Below are 20,023 nucleotides of genomic sequence, written 5' to 3'. Positions count from 1 at the left end.
TTATGGAAATATTCTATGTTGTGACAGGAATATGAGTTACATAGTATGTCTATTTGTCAGATCTGAATGGCAATGATTTATGTATTTCAATGTAAATTTTACCTTAAAATGATAAAATAATAAAAAAATTCATCATCGTTATTGAATGATGATAGGATATGGGCAGAGACAAATAGGAAGCAAGAATGACAGAATGTAGTATCTGGAGGATTCATTATTCATTAGATTGGTATGGCTATACTACGGGTATTCATTAGATTTCTGTTTTCTTGTATATGTCTGAAATTTTTATAAGAAAAAGTTAAAAAAGAAAGACAGAAATAAAAAGGCATTAGGCTTTAACTATAACCTTTAATCTGACCCTGATCTTTTTTTTCACAGAAATAAAATAGTGAGCTAAGTGTTTCAGGGAGAGTATTTTGAATTAATTAAACAGTATCCATTTGTAAAAATATTCTATTTATTCAGACCAGGAACTTGGAGAGTGGATGAATTTAACACAGGAGTGATCAATTTCCCCTGTATATTTTCCTACTTACCCTAGGACAGGGTTTCTTAGCCTGGACGTTGTTGAGATTTGGGGCTGGATAATTTTTTGTTGTGGGGCTGCCGTGTGCAGTGTAGGACGTTTAGCAGCATCCCCGGCCTCTACCTGCTAAATGCCAGTAGCACCGCTGCCCTCCAGTTATGAAAACCGAAAATGTCTCCAGACACTGCTAAATGTCCCCTAGGGGAAAAAATTGCCAGTTGAGAACTACTGCCCTAGAACACGCATTCTCAACCAGGACAATATTGCCCCCAAGGGGATGAAAATTGGTTCCTAGGGAGACGAGAAAATCTCCGATATTGCAATTGTTTGTGGCCCTCCAGAGGGCCACAGTATATAAACAGATATACAGTATAGCTGTGGCATTACAATTTCATGGTAGAGACAAGCAATTAGGAAAAAAAAAGTCTAGAAAAAGGAAGAGGAGGTGATAACAAAAAAACATTGAGAAACACCATCCCTCAAAGAGGTTTGATTCTGCTTAAAGCAATCACTCCCTCCAGGGGCTTGGCATCTCCAAAGCAAGCCTTTCCAGTGTTCAGAGGATTCTTCATTGGGATAAGGAAGATGTGGACAAACAGGTGCAGTTGCTTCCCAGAACCTCTGAAACTGTCAGAAGCTTGAGATGTAGGAAAATACAAATTTAGGAAAAAAGCTATGAGGGGCTCTTGCCAAGTTTGATGATGTCCTTTGTCATGAGAGTGAACCTGGAAACTTCCATTTCTAAATTACAAGAGAAACCACACACATTGAGCTGACCTCAGACAAAGGACCATCAGTTTGTCCCAGCTGAACCAATGACCTAAGCACCTGACACTTTTTTATACCATTTTCAAAGGAAGAAGAAGAGGGTGGTGTTTTTCAAGCTTCCCATCTACCAGCAAAACCCCTCGATAGCAATTTCATGTCATTAAATGATGAAAAACAAACAAATCTTGCAATTTCCTCTGCTCTCTTATTTCCTGCTTCTTTATGCAAAAGTCTGCCTAACCACTCTAAGAACCAGCTGGTTTACAATATTTAATATTCATGCTTGATGGAGTTAAGCCTGGCTGGTTAGCATACATAATATCTTGTGATAATTTTTTAATCCATATTTAAAACCCATTTAGATTCATTAAGCAAAAGCAAACTTTTAGACACTCACCCTGCAAAGACCCTTCAGCAACTATACTCCACTCTCAAGGACTCTGTCGGCAAAGCAACACCGAGGCTGAACGAGAGCCTTCTAACATACGGTACCTCTGCAATGAAGGTATTAGAGCATTATGATGGTATTTCTGATTTTAAAATGATAGTGGAAGGAAGAAACAACCATGTGATGGCTAATTTTGTGTGTCAACACGGCAAGGTCATGGTGCCCAGCTGTTTGGTCAAACGCTAGTCTCGATGTTGCTGTGAAGGTATTTTTTAGATGTGATGAGCATTTACAATCAGTTGACTTTAACTCAAGGAGCTCACCTTCCACTACGTGGGTGGGTCTCATCCAATCAGCTGAAAGCCTTAAGAGCAAAGATGGAGGTCCCCCAAATAGGGAGTTCTACCCAACACAGAAATCCTGCCTGAGTTTCTAGCCTGCTGGCCTGCCTTACAAATTGCAGACTTGCCTGCCCCCACAATCACGTGAGCCAATTCCTTAAAATAAATATTCCTTGCCCTCTCCCTCTCTCCCCTCATCTCCCTCTATTTATACACCTTATTGGTTCTGTTTCTCTGGGAACCCTAACACAAACAGGAACACATATTCTATCTTAAATGGAACTAGAAGCACCTCAACTCCACACCGCAATGTATGAAGATGCAAAGCAGAGTGGATACTGACTCACAGAGCCAAGGAAAGGCGAGTCTCCATGCCTGCAGAGGGCGGTGCTGGCAGGCAGCTGCCCATGTACCACGCGGGGCCCTGCAGAGCTCTGACCTGGAGGCACCAGGCACTGCAGAAGGCAGGGCTGAGACGTGGGCTGGAAACAGGGAAGCAGGTGGAAAGTCTCTGTAAAGAGCAGTTAAACTCCCCAGGTCCCCACCCCATCTTGCAAACCAGGAAACTTCCATCTCCCTGACTCGTGAAGAAGATTGAAGGTTTAACCATCTGAGGCTCTGGGCTTGGGAAAAGCAGGCAAGTAGAGAACAGGGCCGAACAATCAGACTGAAAACAGGGAGATTAAGGGAAAGTCTGCAAAGTGACCTGTGAGAACCCAAGCCCCTTCTGCAGGGCTCCCGGAATGCCAGGCTCACTACACAGGGCAAGAGCTGGGAGCCTCCTCTGGGGAATGGAACAGCTCAAAGTGAAGGCCAGATGCTCACACTCAGAGTCAACCAGTGAAAACCCAGCTCACTCCCCAGTCACCCTCCAGTGAAGCCCAGTTATTGCGCTTTAGTGCTTCCACCCTAAATAAAACACATAGCTGAAGATCACCAGATATTTAAGGAAGGGTAGATACAAAAAACACGCAAATAAGGAGAAGGCAGGAAGCAGACGAAACCTGCAAACAGAGAGGAAAGAGGTATTGTGCACCCATGGAAAAAAGAACAGGATGTGATTTTTTGTTTTTTAAATCATAGTTCTGGAAAAAGCCCTTAGAAATTAAAAATATAAAAGATTAATAAAAAAAATAATAAAATTCAATAAAAGGGCCAGTAAATAAAATTTTTCAAATCTTCCAGAGAGATAAACAAAAAAGACAAAGAGAGAAACAATGGGAAATAAAAAGATCAATCCAGGATAGTCAACACCTGCCTGATACAGGGTCCAGCGAAAAGAAACAGGGAATACAGAGGGAGGTGCACGAAGTTCCAGAATATAAGGACCCAAGGAGTGACCAGAACAATAAATACAGAAAATGAATCCCAGCGAGGTGCGTCACTGGGAAACTTCAGATGCCAGAGATAGAGAAAGGATCCTCAGAGGTTCCAGAGAAAGAAAAACGAAACAAAGGAAGGGAATGCCATCAGGCTTCTCTAGAGCACCCTGGAAACTAGAATCCTTCACAGAAATGGTTTTCAATCTAGAATTCTACACCCAGCTACAGCACAGAATGAAGACACTTCAAACACAAATATCTCAAAACGTGTAGCTGGTATGCACTCTCCTGGGAAATGATAGGAGAGAGTGCTTTCCTCGCAGGGGCTTCCCCTGTCCTGACTGGAATTCTCAGCTCCCCAGGCCCAGAGCGCTGTGTTAAAGCACCTGGCATTTGTCCTTGCCCCGAAGAGGACACAGGCTGTGTCTGATCATCCTGTACCCTCCCCAAGTGCTAGGCCAGTACCTATGAAACAGTGAGTGCCCAAGACGAGTCTGTTAAATCAGCAGCAGCCAGATAAATAGCTCTTAAATATTGTCCATCATGTAAAAAACGTATCCCACAAACACTGATTATCCTATAAACGCCCTCTTTTTATACTGTAATGGAGTTGTTTAAAAACGAAATATCTGTGTGCACAGTTCAAGCGCACTGGTCTTGTTTCAGTAATGCTTTTTTTTAGACTCTAGATTTTTAGAGCAGTTTTAGGTTCACAGCAAAATCAAGAAGGTACAGAGATTTCTCATATACCTCCTGCCCCCACACCTGCATAGTCTCCCTCATTATCAGCACCTTCCAACATTTCTTACAATTGTTGAGGCTACACTGACACATCATAATCACCCAAAGTCCAGAGTTTACATTAGGGGTCACTGACCCATAGGTGGTATATATTCCATGGGTTTGGACACACGTATAACAACCTGTATCCATCATTATAGTATCATACAGAATAGTTTCACTGTCCTAAAAATCTATGCTTGGCCTATTCATCCCTCCCCCACTCCAACCCCTATAGTAACGCTTTTTAATACTATTTGTTTGGAGCATAGGCAACATGTTTTCAGTTTTGTGAGCCAGGTCTCTTTTGCGACTATTCACCTCTGCGGTTATAGAGGGAAAGCCTCCATAGACAATACGTAAATGAATGAGCATCTCTGTGTTCCAATAAAACTTTATTTACAAAAACAGGCAGCCACTGGATTTGGCCCACATGCTGTTATTTGCCGACCCCTGGACAACAGTATTGCCTTATTCATCCACACCATTCTTACTGGAAAGAAGCTTCTTAATAGCTTGACTTGGCATTAATAATTTGTTTTTTCTATTTTTATTTCTGAAATCTACCCTCTTTCTGGAAGTTGAATCAATACCCAATCAAAAGCCAAGATTATGTGATGAAAGACAATTCCCTTTTCAGAATATCCCTGCTTTAAGCTACACTGCCTTTCTCCACTTTAAATCGCAAGCTTCTGGTAACTCTGAAGGAAATCACTCACTCTTAGAAACTGTGATCTCTGTTTTTCCAATCAAGAGTGGCTTAGGCTGCCTTACAGAGCGAGTCCCGCAGATGGCTGCCAGGGGGACCTGCTGTTTGCGACAGTTTGCCACATGAGCACTTCAGGGAAGTGCTGTTTGACTGCTTACGGTAAATTAAGAACAAGAACTTTGTTTCCAAAAGAAATCAATGTTTGTTCTTAAGTTCAAAGCAAACCAACTGTTCTGCAAGATGACATGTGGACATCGACTACCTTCCAGGCACCAATTAACCGTAAACAGAGCAGAAGCAAACCCATGTTCACCTAGCATGGGGAATTGGTCTTAGAAGATCCCTTGGTCCAGAACGCCTGTGTCCACTCACTCAAGCTGTTGTTGTTAGTGCTGTGGAGTCAATTCCGACTCCTAGCAACTCCGTATACAGCAGAGCGCAACACTGCCCCGTCTTTTTGCACCCTCCTCTCACCTTCTGGCACTATATCAGACAATGCTCCGCTGCTATTCATAGGGTTTTCGTGACTAATTTTTTCAGAATTGGGTGGCCAGGTCCTTCTTCCTACTCTATCTTAGTCTGGAAGCTCTGCTTAAACCTGTCCCCCATAGGTGACCTGCTGGTATATGAAATACTGGTGGCATAGCTTTCAGCATCACAGCAACACACAGCCACCACAGTACGACAACCAACAAACGCGTGGTGTGTTTCCTTGATCGGGAAATGAACCTGGGCACAGCAGTGAGAGCGCTGAATCTTAACCACTAGACCACGAGGGCTGGCTACTCATTCAAGTACAGCCTACAAAATCGATTTTATTAAAGGGAGAAAGAGTGTGTGTATCACAATGAGAGTCCACTGAGGTCACCCCTCTGAGGTTCACCACCTCCTCTGAGGAGCCGAGAGACACAGCAAGCACAAGGCTTCCTATTTGCTACATAAGAAATCCAGAAAACAGCACTGATGGTTTTTCTAAGTGGATATGGCAGCAAAGCAATCACTGACTGGTCATAAGAAAGAGAAAGAGAGCAAATGAAAACACAACCATCGAAGCCTAGAGGCTGAGCAGGATCCTGTGTCTGCCAAGTAGTGAAAATATGTGACATTTTAAGTAGCATCTTAAGCAAAACATAGTAACAGCCTCTGTCAAGAAGCTTGCTAGCACAGACGGGACATCAGCCGTACATTTGACAAGGCAGCGGGCGGGCAGGCCTGTCAGAAAAAGCATTTGATGGGGAGGGTGCGCATCTAAAATAAACATTTTCCTGGGGCCTGGCCTCTCATCTCTGTGGTCAGGCAGTCTTCCAGCTTGAGCTAGTCACACGAGACCTATTTCCTTCCCAAGCTCAAATCTAACAGTAGACACCAACTGGCGCTGGTGTCCTCAGCCAACCATTCAAAAGCCAGGATTAAGGGTTTCCCATAGGGTTTTACTTCTCACTGCTTTCAATTTTTGAAGCCCCTTAAAGCTCGGCACCAGTCTTTGGGAGGAAGGAACATGCCCTAAAACAATAGAGAACTTGCGTGACCCTACAAGGGTGGAGACAGAGAGCAGATGAGAGCCAACCCAGGTGAATACTCTTCCAGGTACCTCTAATGCCAGCACAGGAGTCCCTGACAATAAGGAGACTGTAAGTAATACAGCCGGCACCTACAACTCTCCAAAACAGACTCTCGCTTAAAACGTGACTTCGGAGAGGAAAAACAAACCCGGAGAGGAAGTGATTCCAAATGGATGTTCTGCCTTAACCAACAGGAATGACTGAAGCCTAGAAGAACCTTGAGCCCATATCTTCATGCATCGCTGTGCCTCCTGCCACATTAACCTCAGAGGGCATTTTAAAGAAGCACATGTAGCAACGTGCTTTCTCTCGATCTCCCCCAGGACTCTAAAGCCAAATCCTTTCCACTAACCAGGACATGTTCGATCTACGTCTCTGTATCTGGTTCCTAGGGCTGCCATAACAAATTACCACAAAGCCGGTTGCTGAAAACAAAAGAAATTTATTCTCTCACAGTTCTGGAGGCCTGAAGTCCACAATCAAGGTGTCAGCAGGGCTATGCTCCCTCTGAAGGCTCTATGGGAGGATCCTTCCTCGCCTCTTCCAGCTTCTGGTGGCTCCAGGTGCTTCTTGGCTTGTGGTTGCATCACTCCAATCTCTGCCTCCATCTTCACATGGCGTTCTCCCCTGTGTCTTAAATCTTCCTCTGCCCTTCTCTTATAAAGACATCTGCCATTGGATTTAGGCCCACTGTAAATCCAGGATGATCTCATCTTGAGATCCTTAACTGAAATACATCTGCAAAGACCTTTTTCCAAATAAGGTCACATTCACAGGTTCCCTGGACTAAGACTGGAACATATCTTTCAGGGGGCCACTGTTCAACCCACTATAGTTTCCAACAGACTAGAGGAGAAAATGAGTTATTTATTTAAATGGAAGTGGACTGTAAATACTTCATTGTATTTAATCACCAAAAGCCCCAAGACACTATCATGTTAGAGGCTGGCAAGAAGGTCAGCTAAGCGTCCTTGAATGAGTTAATGAGTCTAAGCCTCACTGTCCCTGTGTATAAAATGGGGACAACTTGGCCTGGCAGGGCTGTTGTGCAGGTTGACAGCGATTCACTTACAGTGCCTGGCACCCCAATATGTTGTTGACAGGTCCTAGTCTCCAATGACTCTGAACAAAATGTCCAGCAACCACTCCGCAGGAAAGGGCCTCCAGTTATTCCTTGATCCAGCCACTATCTGGGTGTGTCTCAGGTATTTAGGGAAAAAACAGAAAAGATTAAGGTACCAGGCTTGCCAAGGGTAAATAATGCCAGGCCTGTGGGGAATCAAGGACTTCGGATCATGAGAACAGCCTGTCCTCTCCCAAGCAGTCACCTGGGGCCAGAGTTCTTCTCCAATTATCCTAGAATCACTCACCCAAATATACATTCTGCCACTGCCTGTGGACTCCCGAAGACAGCTCCCCAACAGCTGTCACGGTGCCTGGCACCTAAGTCATTTGATACACATTGATGAAATGAAGGAAGACATGAGCCAGGATACTCTGGAAACCTCAGCTCTGGTAATAAACAATAATATGGGTAACTACTGTTTATTTAAGGCAGTATACTAAGTACTTTACACATATTGAGTGGATTAAATAAGATAATGCACCTAAACATTTTGACATGGCGGATGTTCCAGGAAAGTCAATGATCATCATCACTTATCGCAACCCTCATCCAACCAACCATGGAGCATCATCATCCCATTTCACACGGCAGAAGCTGAGGCACAGAGATTAAGTCACAGAGCTAACACCTGTCAGAGCTAGGATTTGTCACACTTCAAAGACCTGTGTTCTTTCCACTACATATACTGCACCTGATTCATTTTGTTTAGTCTTTGCTTTAAGGCCAGTCCCAGCCCACATATCTGCAATCAGACTATATATTGGGTGTGTGTGTGTATGTATATATATACATCTATGCTACATATTGGTATACACACACACGCACACAATATCTTCACTGAAGGAATAAACTAGAGAGAACACTGAGCTGAAAAGCAGAAGGTCTCAGGGAACATGATAAATTCCCTTGTGCTGTCAAGTTCCGAAATCATACAGCCGGAGGGTAAAGTGTCACATGTTACACTCTGCTGAGCTCAGAAAAGCAACACACACAATGTTTTATAAACTCCAGAGTCTCATCTGCAGGCTTATTACTTCCTGTCGAATATCTTGTTTCTAAGTCAACCACCCCACAGTGAAGAAAATGAATTGTGCTCAACACTCATACACCAACACTTTTCTCTCCACCTAAACGCACAAAGAAAGTGATCAGGAAACATGACCAGGGAATTAAAGAGTGTCCCCACCACTGAACTTACAGGAGGAATGGATGCTGGGGAAGCTTTTGCGGCCCTCGGACACCAGATCGGGGTCACCTGTGCAGTGCATTTCCGAGTTCATCACTCCATCTGGAAAGCAGCGGTAAAAGAAATCGGGGCGAGGTCTACAAAAGACACCATGGACATTTTCAATATAAAATGCTGCCATCACAAACGAACCCCAAGCTGACCCCCACCAGTCCCTGCTGCCCCCAGCTCCTTCTTCCACCGTTAACACCGGACCTCCCCATGCGGCGCTCTAGACACGGTGGTCTTGGGAAAGGCTCAGGCTTTCAGCAAGATCTGAGTTGGAACTCCCACTCTGCCACTTACTATTTTTCTGACCTTAGGAAGGTCACGTAGCCTCCCCCACCCTCAGTTTCCAAATCTGTAGAAGGGGCAGCTCAATACCAACCCAAAGGTGAAGTCCTGGGGGTTACATGACATGATGTATAGGAGGCACCTAAACATGGCGCCGGTGGAGTGAAAGGTAGTTCCTGCCTCTGTCTATGGCTCCACCATTCAGAGGCTGCTCCCGGGATCCAAGACTCCAGGCTCCTCAAGTCCCTGTATCTCGAATTTGGATGGCCAATGGCCCTTCTCAAATAGCAGGTCGCACTTAACCTCACTCAAGTCTGAAAGCTCAGCCCCGTGATACAGAACACACGGTCTCCCAGGCTGGCTTCTCTGATCCGGGTCGTGGGAGAGAGACCTCTCCAGGGAAGCGGGGTGGAAGGTGGCCCAGAAGTCGAGCCTCCTGCCACAATCACAGCTAACATTTATGTCAGCTTGGAACTTCCTTATTTTACAGATGCGAAAACGAAGGCTTAGAAAGACGACACTCCTACCCAAGGTCACACACAACCACTCAGTGTCAAAGACAAGCTCTGAGGCCCAGGAATTGGATTCTTGCACCAACACACTTCACCCCGTGCTTTTCCGCCTCACTTAAGTGAGGATTCTCAGATGTGTGACGGTCGATCATTTCACGTTAATTCAACTAATATTTGCTGAATCTCTGCCATGAGCAAAGCTTTGCTAATGCTGTAAACACAGGGCCCCTTTCCTGCACGTATCGGTCACAGTTCACACACACTGACTCAGAGGTCCTCCCAGGTTTGGGATCTAGGCCCGATAACAATCTATCAATATCTCTAACATATCAATAATCAATATGAATAATCTATCAGAACTGGTGGTGTGCTTCCCTCTCCAACTCGCCTAATGTTTCTCCAAGTGTGGCTATTCCCCCACTGAACCAGAACCTCAGCGTGGACAAGGCCTGAGAATCAGCATTTTATCAGGGCCCCACAGCAGCTCTAAGCACAGGAAGTTGGACAAACCCTGCAGCACCAGCTCATGTACCGCCTGAATTGTAACCATCCTCTGCCCGCTCGGTGCCTGACCAGCACCCCGCCCCCAGCAGACAATCAGGAAATGCTGAGGTTCTGAGAGGGGCGCTAACCTGTCCAAGGCCAACAGCTAGTCAGGGCCAAAGTCAGGTCTCAAACTCAGGTCTTTTGACTGTTCATCTTTATAGATACTAGCTCATTTCCAGAGCAGTCGGGGGAGAAAGCAAGATAAATGGAGAACAGAAATTATTTCCCAGGGGGTGGTGAGAGAAATGCGCCATAAGCCAAAACTCAATTGCCAATTCATACTTCTTATCCTGAAGAGTATAATAAATAAGTAACCTTATTTGGTTACTTATTTGGAGGCCAAAAACGACAAGTGAGTGGGTGTCTGGGGAGGCCCTGGGATAGCAGTGGATGGAACGAGAAATGCCAGCAGTGGGCTTTGACCCACAGGAAAGTATGGTCAGTGGATATTTCTTTACTATTGATCTGCTTTCTGAAATAGTGATTTGTAATTTAAAGGAGAGGAGAGATATGTGCTGAGGACAGAAATCTCAAAAAGACAACAATTTAAGGGAAAACCAGAAGAGCTCAATTCTGTCCCATCCAGTGGCCTGTGGCTAAGGTTCCCACATAGATGACCTTGAGTGTCTAAGTCACCACTCGTTTCTTTTTGGAACTTACCTGCCCACTATTAATTTAATAGTGTTTGTGCAGACTCCATTCAAAGCCAGAGCCAAGGACACCGCTACAAAACAAAACCAAGAGAGAAAATAACCAGCTGGCTCTCAAATTAAAATCATCATCATCATTACTGTTACATCATAACACTATTTTATCTATGACCATAGAAATATGAATCAATACTTTAAAAAACAGAGGGAAGTTTGGGTAGCTAGAGTAAAATATAATTAGGACAGGACTTTGGGGAGTGACTCATAAAATTCCAAGCCTCTATGACATAAAATTTATCTCTCCTCCTTGACTGAAATTTTCAGTATCACAGAGGAGCCCATCTATCATGTTCTGGCCTGATATGAACAGATTTAATACCACAGCATGTAGAATTTCTTTTATTGGTAGCAAAAAACATAACTTTTTAATTTCTTTCTGGCAAACTTCTCAGATATAATTCTAATCAGAGCAGCTGCTGGAGTCCTAGTGTGGAGCAGAATATTCCCACTTGGAAATTGTCTCCTCGTTGACCCATCACCCACTGACAGCTGTCCATCTGTTATCAAACAAATCATCGTTCCTGAGAAGGTGAAGAGTCCCAGCACCTCACTGGGTTTTGAGACGGTTTGTCTAGGTGATGCTTTTTGCCACCAAAACAGTAGGAACTTGTGGAATACATTATTTTAAAATATATAGCATGGGGACTTTCTCCAAGTGGTTTGGAAGGACTTTGCGAGATGAAGTACAGATCGTCCAGAGGATGCAGGTGACATGAGTCACAGAGCTTTCCCCGCAAGGACCTCACACCCCTCTCCCCTGTTTATCAAGACTGCACAAAAGGCAAGTCAATGTGATGGGAGGTCAAACGTTTTGTACAAGCAATAAAAACCTATTGATACCCCAATCCATTGCTTTGCTGAATAATAAAGCATGTGAGCTACCATTTCCCTTCCGCAAATATTAACTGTTCAATACCAGCTGAGATTTATGTAAGAAAACAGCAGTGGAGGGACATTTTCAGGAAGGAGCTGCCTAGAGCAATTCATGCTCATCAAGGGAGACAGATGTGTTGCTCTACAAGCGGAAAGTACCATGGAATGGCTAACATGGTCACCAAGGGCTCAGACTAGAGATGGAAACGAAACCCACCTGCTTTTAACAAGTCGTGGGAAGCAGAGAGAATGGGAGGGACCAGTTCAAATGAACACCTCTGTGAAAGGGAAACTAATCGCCTAAGTGTGAGATGGGGAACGACTGGCCATATCTGAGTGTGGAGCAAAGGAGGGATGGGCCACCGGGGTGGAGGCAGAGCATGAGTCAGCAGCATGGCACGGCCATTGAAACACCAAGCATGCAGCTGGGATGTATAGATGGGAACTGAGCGTGAGGGAACTCAGAGAGATCCTCTGATTACATTTTGCATGCACAGATCCTTCCTTCCTAAAATGCTGGCTTCCCTTCTCTCTTGCAAGCTCAGAGCATTGCTGAGAGGTCTCCTTTGCAGAGGGGAGGGGAAATTCCCTGGGCTGTCTTCACTGCTGAATTCTCCACTGAAGCCATGGCAATTAACAGGCTGTGGGATCACCCTGAAATGACTGGGGTCTTTTCCTGTTAGGGCTGGTCCAGCAGGCTCACTGCTGTGTTTTCCCAAATGGGCTGGCCTCCTTCTTATTCTGGTCCTAGCATGGCCTTAGCATAAAGGAGGTCTCTGGGAACGAGCATCACTAGCTGATCTCCCAGTGCCCTTGGGGACTTCAGAGACTGCTACATCGACCCAGAACACCCTACACGTCCCCAACCTCTGCACCAGCTGGGCTTACTGCAGCACAGAGCAGTTCTTTGAAAAGCTTCAAGTGGCTGAGCTAGAAAAAGTGTGGATGTGATGTAACCACCAACAGCTGGCAACTTCACTCTCTGATCCAAAAGCCTGAAGGGGACAGAAAATAGTGGGGATCTGGAGTGACAACATTTATGGTGGAAGTCATCTCAGCATTCTGGAAGTAAACGGAACCAATTATTATTTTCATCTGAATAGCACAACCCCAGGGGACTAATATGGGGGCCTCTCACTGATACCAGAGAGAAGACTGGGCTGAGATCAGATGCATGAGAGGCTGGCTGAGCAGGAAATGAATGGCCAATCAGGAGTGTTTGGTGATTAACAATAACTCAGGGGGTCTGGTTCATAAGGGCTGTGTTTACAGCATCCACAGCACTGCGGGTTTGCGAAAAGAGTCAGAAAGACAGAACAGACTGCGTCTGATAGAGAAATTCAAAGCAATGTGTCGTGTGACCTGGCCTGCAAGTGGCCTGTACTGAGGACACTACTGCTCATAAACATCCCATGGGATTAGAGGGCTTTTGTTGTTACTTTGTTGGGAATTCAGCATTGCAGCACTTCCCTAATAGGGTTCTCTATTGTACAGACCTGGCTGTTCTGCAGCCTAAATCTGTGGAAGCCTGACACTGCGTGTGCCAAGCCTCACCCCTCTCGTCCAACAGCAGATGCACAAAGGTAGCTGATATGGACATGCAGACAAGGGAAGCTCTTGGGGTCCAGGTCTGCTGAAGATGCCTGAGTAAAGAAGGGACCCAAGCACTAAGCCACTCTCACTGAGAAAGTCCTGAATTCCAGACACCATTGGAAACCAGAGACACCTGGTTTTCTGTCCTTGGTTTTTCAAGATTACTCCCTCATCCCTACTTCCAAGGCTTCCTAAAAGCAGCGATTTAAAAAAAAAAAAAAAACTTTGTACAACAGGAGGCTCTTCATCATTTTTACAGGGCAGGCTCTCATTTATTTAGGCAACAGAACATCCAGTAACTCCACCTTCTCTGTCAACGTATAGGAGGCAGGGTATAGTGTACAATTTTGAAATGTCACCCTAAGGGAGATTTAGCTGAGAATGAAAAGGTCTAGAGAAAGTAACTATGAGCTACTTACTGCCATAACAACAGCCCGACTCCAAAAGCCGGCAGTAAATTATAACCATAACCATAAAAGACAGTTCTTATCACAGTCACATATCTTGGGACTCCATGCCAGGGGAGCAACTAGAATAAAAAGTGAGGCAAAGAGATTTCCATGTCAATTGAGAGGGTGCCCAACAGGACATTTTGGGGACCACAGTGATAACTGTGCAAACACTGCCCTGGCTGCTTGAGCCATGCGTGGAGGGCACCTATGCCCTTCTTGGAAAAACTGTCCTTTCCACAGTCTCAGCTGAGGAGCCTTAGACCATGTGACTGCCACACCCCCCAAACCACAGATGAGCAGCCTAGGGTACACACCTGACTTCAGGGAGGGCATCTACAGGCTGAGCAGAGACTCATGACTTTTGTGTCCAGGCTTGAGAAATGAGCTGAGCCAGAGTCTCTGTCTGGGAAGTCTGGACCACGAGATGCAGGGCAACTTGGTGGTGGCGCTGGAGCTGAACGGTCATACAGGTATGGGGCAGGAACACACACCACGCAAGCCCAAAGGCAGAGGGCAGCAGAAACGACAGGAGAGTGAGGCAGGGAGTGTGAGGAGATGAGGGAAGGCACACTAGAGAGAGGAGCAGCCATGAGCTGAGAGGGGTTCTCCACCCTGGTGGCCCGCCTCCCTATTCCAGCCCCCAGGAGGCTCCTCTCTCCTTTTCCCCTACCTTGGATGCCAGTGAGATTGCTTGTTATAAGCCTCTAACTAAACCCCTAATTTATCTGAGCTAATTGGAAAGGGATTCTGTTCTTTCCAACTAGACAGAGCCTAACGAAAGCCTCGTTAGGTAAGAAATGTTTCCCGTCCTGCTTCAAAGCAGAAAGCCCCTTTACTACTCTGCCCACCCTAGCTTTCGCCCTCAGCCTCACTCCCTCACCAATAAAAAGGAGGATCATACTGTGCTACATTCTCATTTCCTCACACCCCAATAATTAACAAACATGCTCTTTAGTGAGGAATCTCATATTTCCAGATTTACTGCTTAACTGAATGGTAAGTCCATACCACACACCAACAATACAATTTGTGTGAAGGTTTAGGTAACTTTTATGTGCAATGTCAAAAAATAAGCCTGATTCGGTTTTCCTAATAATCAAAAGGCTGAAAACCTGCCTCCTGGGTAGTTTATTTTGGTTGCTAAACAAGCCAAATAGCTTTGGCTACCTCTTAACGCCGTCATTTACTCAGCCATTTGATTAATGAGCAGATCAGAAAAATAGGTTTATTTAAAAAATGTCAAACTCATATCACATGCAGATGGCTTAGCTTGGGAGGAATTGATAACAATGGCGTTATAATCAATGGCAAAGATTCTAGCACTCTTGACACAATAACAATTGCTTAACTGCGAAAATGTCCCCAAACAGCAGGTGAGTTATGGAGCTTGCTTCCAATTTCCATTTTATTTTACACAGGCTTTTGCCGATTTTTGCCTCTAGCCAATGATGACTGGACAAGGAGTCTGTGATTGATTTCTGAATTGCCTGTAATGTGGGCCTATTAGCCACCAGTGTGGGTCCGGACAGTTAGCGGTGACAAAGTTTCAGATTTGTGTTGCCTTACCGCCAGGAGCTACTCTGCCTCTGAGCCTGAGCAGCACAGATCTCTCCTGTGGCTACAGTACAGATGTTCACATTCAGCACAAAGGACAGCGACAATGTGCTCCCACTGAAGATAAGGCGCCTATCTATGCATTGATGCATCTTAGGGCTTAAAGTTTCTTATTTCTCCCAAGCTTAATTTGACCAAGAGAAAAATCAATTGGGTGCAACTGAGATTTTTAAAATCTAGTGATCTAATTAAGTTCAGCCCCATCCCCTAAAGCAAGAACTGTGAATACTCTACCTAAGAAGGCTTCCTTAATTTCAGTCTTGTCTGTTCGCCGGATAATTTTCACCACACAAATAACAGCCAGGGGTGTGAGGAAAGAAATTGCCTGGAAGAAATAACAAATAATCCCTTATGAGGATAGCAGTTTGCTATCAGAGGGCTGACTGATCATTAATTCCGGTTAGCTTCATTTAGACTCACTAGTTGAATGATCTTACTGAACTCTTGACCTCAAACAAAGGAGGATTTATCTCTATACTTAGAGACTCCTCAGACTTGAAAAATTGGAGGTCTGAGTGTGGGTTATAATTGATTTGTAATTGCTGGGAGCCACGTTGAAAGTGGTGGCTTTTTAAACAGAAAAGAATAGTCTACAATTATGATGACTCATCTTTGCCAGTAACCCCCGTCATGTTCCCCCCTGCAGAAGGGTGGAGGAACACTTGGCCTCCCATCCCCAGCTCTCTGGCAACATGGGAGCACGAGGGACTTGATCACAGCCAATCAATTCATTCTCTTTGGGTGTCCTTTTGCTAAATATTCATTTCCTCTGCAAAGCGGAGGCTAATCCTTCTACATGAAGTCTCTCCTGTTCCCTTCCTCCATCCCCTTCCCTCCCCCACCCAAAGCACACAGATGCGCAATAAGTGATTAATGAATCAAGCTGGTGGGACCTAGATGCAAGCAGCACTCATTACAAAACCCTCGATGAAGCAGGAACTATGCTTAGGTACCACCAGGTACCGGAGTCACTTAAATCTTCATGGTGACTCTGTGACTATCTTCACCAGGCTCGGGGACTAAATCATGTGCCTGAGGACACACAGCTGGTGAGTGACAAGGCCAGGCTTTGGAGAGCAGGTTTTCTGCCTCCCGTATCTAGTCTTTGTGCAGCGTTTTATAGTCTTGATGCAGCATTTTACAATTAGTAAGTTGTTTTCAACATTCCAACAACCAGGAAAAAGGCATTTATGTTACTTCCTTATGATTATAACGTCTCAGGATAACAATATCAGAAGGGACCAAATATCTCACAAATCCACAACTGAGCTCGCAGACGGTAGTGAGGGGGTGGGGTGTGACAACTATCAACCAATAGCATGCACGTTTCTGGAAATCTCCACCTGTGTTCTAATGTGATGTGACTTTTTGGAAAGGAGCTTCCTAATAGGACTAAGGCATGGCTAGAAGATACTTTTATAATATCAAAATTCATCCAAACGAACACAATCTTTCAAAATATCTGAAGATGCCCTACACACTTGCGACAACCAGACTGCAAGAGGTCAGAACATCTCAGGGACTCCTCTTTGGGAACCGTCTTCAGAGATAGTTCATGAGACATGAGAAAAACCCTTTCCTTACTGGTGGTTTCTTTCTGACTACAAATGGTAGTAAGCTTGATAAGCCTCATTATCAACCATGGCCCTGAATGACTTGGCTAAACAAACAAGTCTTATCACCATGGAGGGTGTTCAGAAGAATGTGGCACAGCTATGACAGAAGATTCAGAACTTAAGCAGAGGAACAGAGAATTTCCCCAGGGGCAACTCAAAGAGACATGCTCACTCATGAGTTAATAGTTCCAGTAAGTCTGAAAGTTTCCCAAAGTGCCTGGGTGGCTCTCACACCTGATTGACGGCAGGGCTTGTTACAATGCTGAGTTCCTCAAATACACTTACAGGACAGGTCTGGGAATCTGCATTTTGTAACAAGCATCTCAAATGATACTGATGCTCATGACTGAGAAACACTGCGTCAGAGTTTTGACTCACACATTCAGTGTTTAAAGAGTGATGACTGAAGCCCTTGCTTCCTTAAGTCCAAAGTCACAGTCAAGTTGAAGAATCCTAAGCTCCCTGTTTCCTCTCATTTTAGGCACCATACCAGGCCACACACTCCCAATACAATAAAGCAACTCACTGAACAGCGAACAGAGCTGCAATGACCCCACTGACAGTCAAACCTGAAATATGGGAACAACATAGAACTGAAGAAAACCTTCCAAGACAATCCCAGATGACACACTCTAAGGTTAGACAGAAATACAACCCCAGAAAAAATATGAGTTGGGAAGACTTTCTCCCCGCCGGCTCCAAAGGCTGCCTACAGGAGATTCGGAGCAGGAATGTGCAATGAAAAGAGATGGAAACACCACACAGAAGACCCACAGCTCCAAGCCCAGGAGTGGGAGCTGGCTGGAGAAGGCCTGAGAGCTGCCCAGGGGCTCCAGGCTCGTGGCCTGATGGCCAAGGGGGTCTCTCTTAGCTCTGCTCCCTCCTCAGCTCTCCTGCTCCTAATTAGATGCCCGCCCTGAATTGTCCAACCAGACTGTTCATTTAACCCGTTTTACGACTTTCCTAGGTAGATGTCTGTTCTCGAGAACCAGTGACCAACTTCTCCCCGGGCCAATGCTGAGCACCCACCCACGAGGGGCCAGGGCTCCCCACCTCATGAGCTTCACAGGTGAGGGAAGGAAAGCAGCTGTGAGACAAAGAGCCACAGCACCCGCCCAGGGGCTGCAACAGAAACGTCTGTGGGTGGCTGTGTGGCGGTCTTTCTCTCCTCCTCTCAGCCTAACGGCATCTGGGCTCCAGGCTCATTTCTTTTTCCCGGAAACGTATCCGCCACATCCACGGGCAGCACAGTCCTCAAATCAGGACAGATAGAGACCTATTTACATTTGTCATCTGCCCCCTTTTTTACAAATATTTTTCAACTGAAAGCTGGAATTGAGAGATGAACCCCAGAAGCCAACACATTAGGAAAACAACTTCCTCCTGGGCAAAAGCATCTCTGAACCCAGTAAGAGGAGTGAAGAGAGATGAAGCGCCCCACTTCCACTCAGCAAACCAGACCTGATTAAATCAGGTGCACACCCCTTCCGCGTTCTGACCCAAGCTTCAGAAGCCGCTGTCCTGCTGCCCGAGCCCGTGAGGGAGATGGAGACAGACACAGAGACATGAGGTGGGGAGTGGTCACTTCTACCTCCAAACAGCTGTGGAGACGGAGGACAAAAAGGGGCAAAATTTCCCTTGGTGTTGTTTTCACTTAGGTTAATGTTTCCATGGCTTAAAAAAAAATTTGGAAAATCCGGGGTATGAGCCCAGTATAAACAGTGAAGGGTTAGTGCTTATTAAATGGAGCCCGAGAGAGACCAGAACAATGAATTCCAGCCAATCACTGCTGCATGATGCGGGAACATACCACACCCTCTCTGTGCTTGAGTTTTCCTCCCTAGTCCTGAGTACAGGGCTGCTGAATGCACATAGGTAGGTTAGATAGGAAAAGCCAACATATTCTGAGAACTTCCTAAGGACCATGGTCTGTTCTAGGCACTTCATGCAAATTAACTCATTCAATCCTCACAGCAACCCTATCGAGTAGGCTCCTTACTTAATAGACAGGAAACTAAGGCACAGAGAGGTTAAGCAACCTGCTGAAAGTCACAGAGCTAATAAGTGGTAAAGTGGGGATATGCACCCAGGCCGTTTAAATCAAGGTCTGCGCTTTTAACCCCAGTGATACAGCAGTTCTCTTCGCAGAAAGTTAGAAGCTTAACTAAAACACGGTGAACACCTTTTCTCTGGAGTTGGAGGAGGAAGTAAGGAGGCTCATTTCCAGGGACCTGGATAAGTCACAGAATGTTCGTGGCAGCTGTCATGGATTAAGCACCTATTATGTGTCAGGAGCTTTCCGCACATTTGTCTAATCCTCTAACTCCTCTGTGAACATTATTACATGGAAACATTATCCTCCCTGGACAGATAACAACAGCAGAGCTCAGAAAGACAAGTGAATGCACAAGGGCACACAGCTAGTGGGACCGGGACGCTCAACCTGGGTGCCATGCTGCCTGGGTAGAGTCCTGAATCGCAGGGATCACGTTGGCCCAACGGCCTCATCTTACAGATGGGGAAAATGAGTCTGAGACAGATCATGTTTTAAAGAATGTTTTGTAAACTACTAATTCGTTGTACAACACAGCACCCACAAATCAAGATAATATATATAAACCATTAAGCAGGATCTGAGAGGTGGCTGGTTTTGCGTGATGCTGTTCCACAGGGTGGGAAGCCAGAGCTCTTAGGGGAAAATGTGTGGAACAGGCTCAGATTAAGGAGAGCCAGGTTCAAGCCCAGCTCTGACATTTATCACCTCTGTGACCTTGAGAAGTCCCTTAACCTCTTCACCTTTGAGCCTCAGTTTCCTCACCTATAAAATGGGTATAATAATAATATATGTAGCAAAGTATTGTCACTAGGATATAAATTCATCAATAGTTATTGAATGCTTCTTGTGCACCTCACATTAAGCAAAGTGTGGTAAGTCCATCACCCCCATTTAATACTCTTCACACCCTGGGAGGGGGTGGGGTGTGTTGTTAAAGCCCCCATTTGCAGATAAGGAACAGAGGCACTGAGAGGGTGGATGACTTGCCCAATTCACACAGCAGGAGG

General features: G+C 45.3%; 1 protein-coding gene across 1 annotated transcript in view; it reads right to left on the bottom strand.

Annotated features, from left to right (window-relative positions):
• Positions 1–20,023, bottom strand: part of PLPP4 (phospholipid phosphatase 4) — a 121,682-nt gene that overhangs the window by 51,557 nt on the left and 50,102 nt on the right. The window contains exons 3-5 of the mRNA XM_004428136.3: positions 15,579–15,669; positions 10,763–10,826; positions 8,724–8,848 (exon numbers count right to left, since the gene is read on the bottom strand). Of these exons, the coding sequence (XP_004428193.1) occupies positions 8,724–8,848; positions 10,763–10,826; positions 15,579–15,669 (280 nt within the window). The remainder of the gene's footprint in view (positions 1–8,723; positions 8,849–10,762; positions 10,827–15,578; positions 15,670–20,023) is intronic.

The sequence above is a fragment of the Ceratotherium simum genome, chromosome 6 (genome assembly GCF_057802395.1).
Source record: "Ceratotherium simum simum isolate JZ-2026a chromosome 6, ASM5780239v1, whole genome shotgun sequence".
NCBI lineage: Eukaryota > Metazoa > Chordata > Mammalia > Perissodactyla > Rhinocerotidae > Ceratotherium > Ceratotherium simum.
The sequence above is the reverse complement of the archived record's forward strand: the minus strand, read 5'-3'. Positions and strand labels throughout refer to the sequence as shown.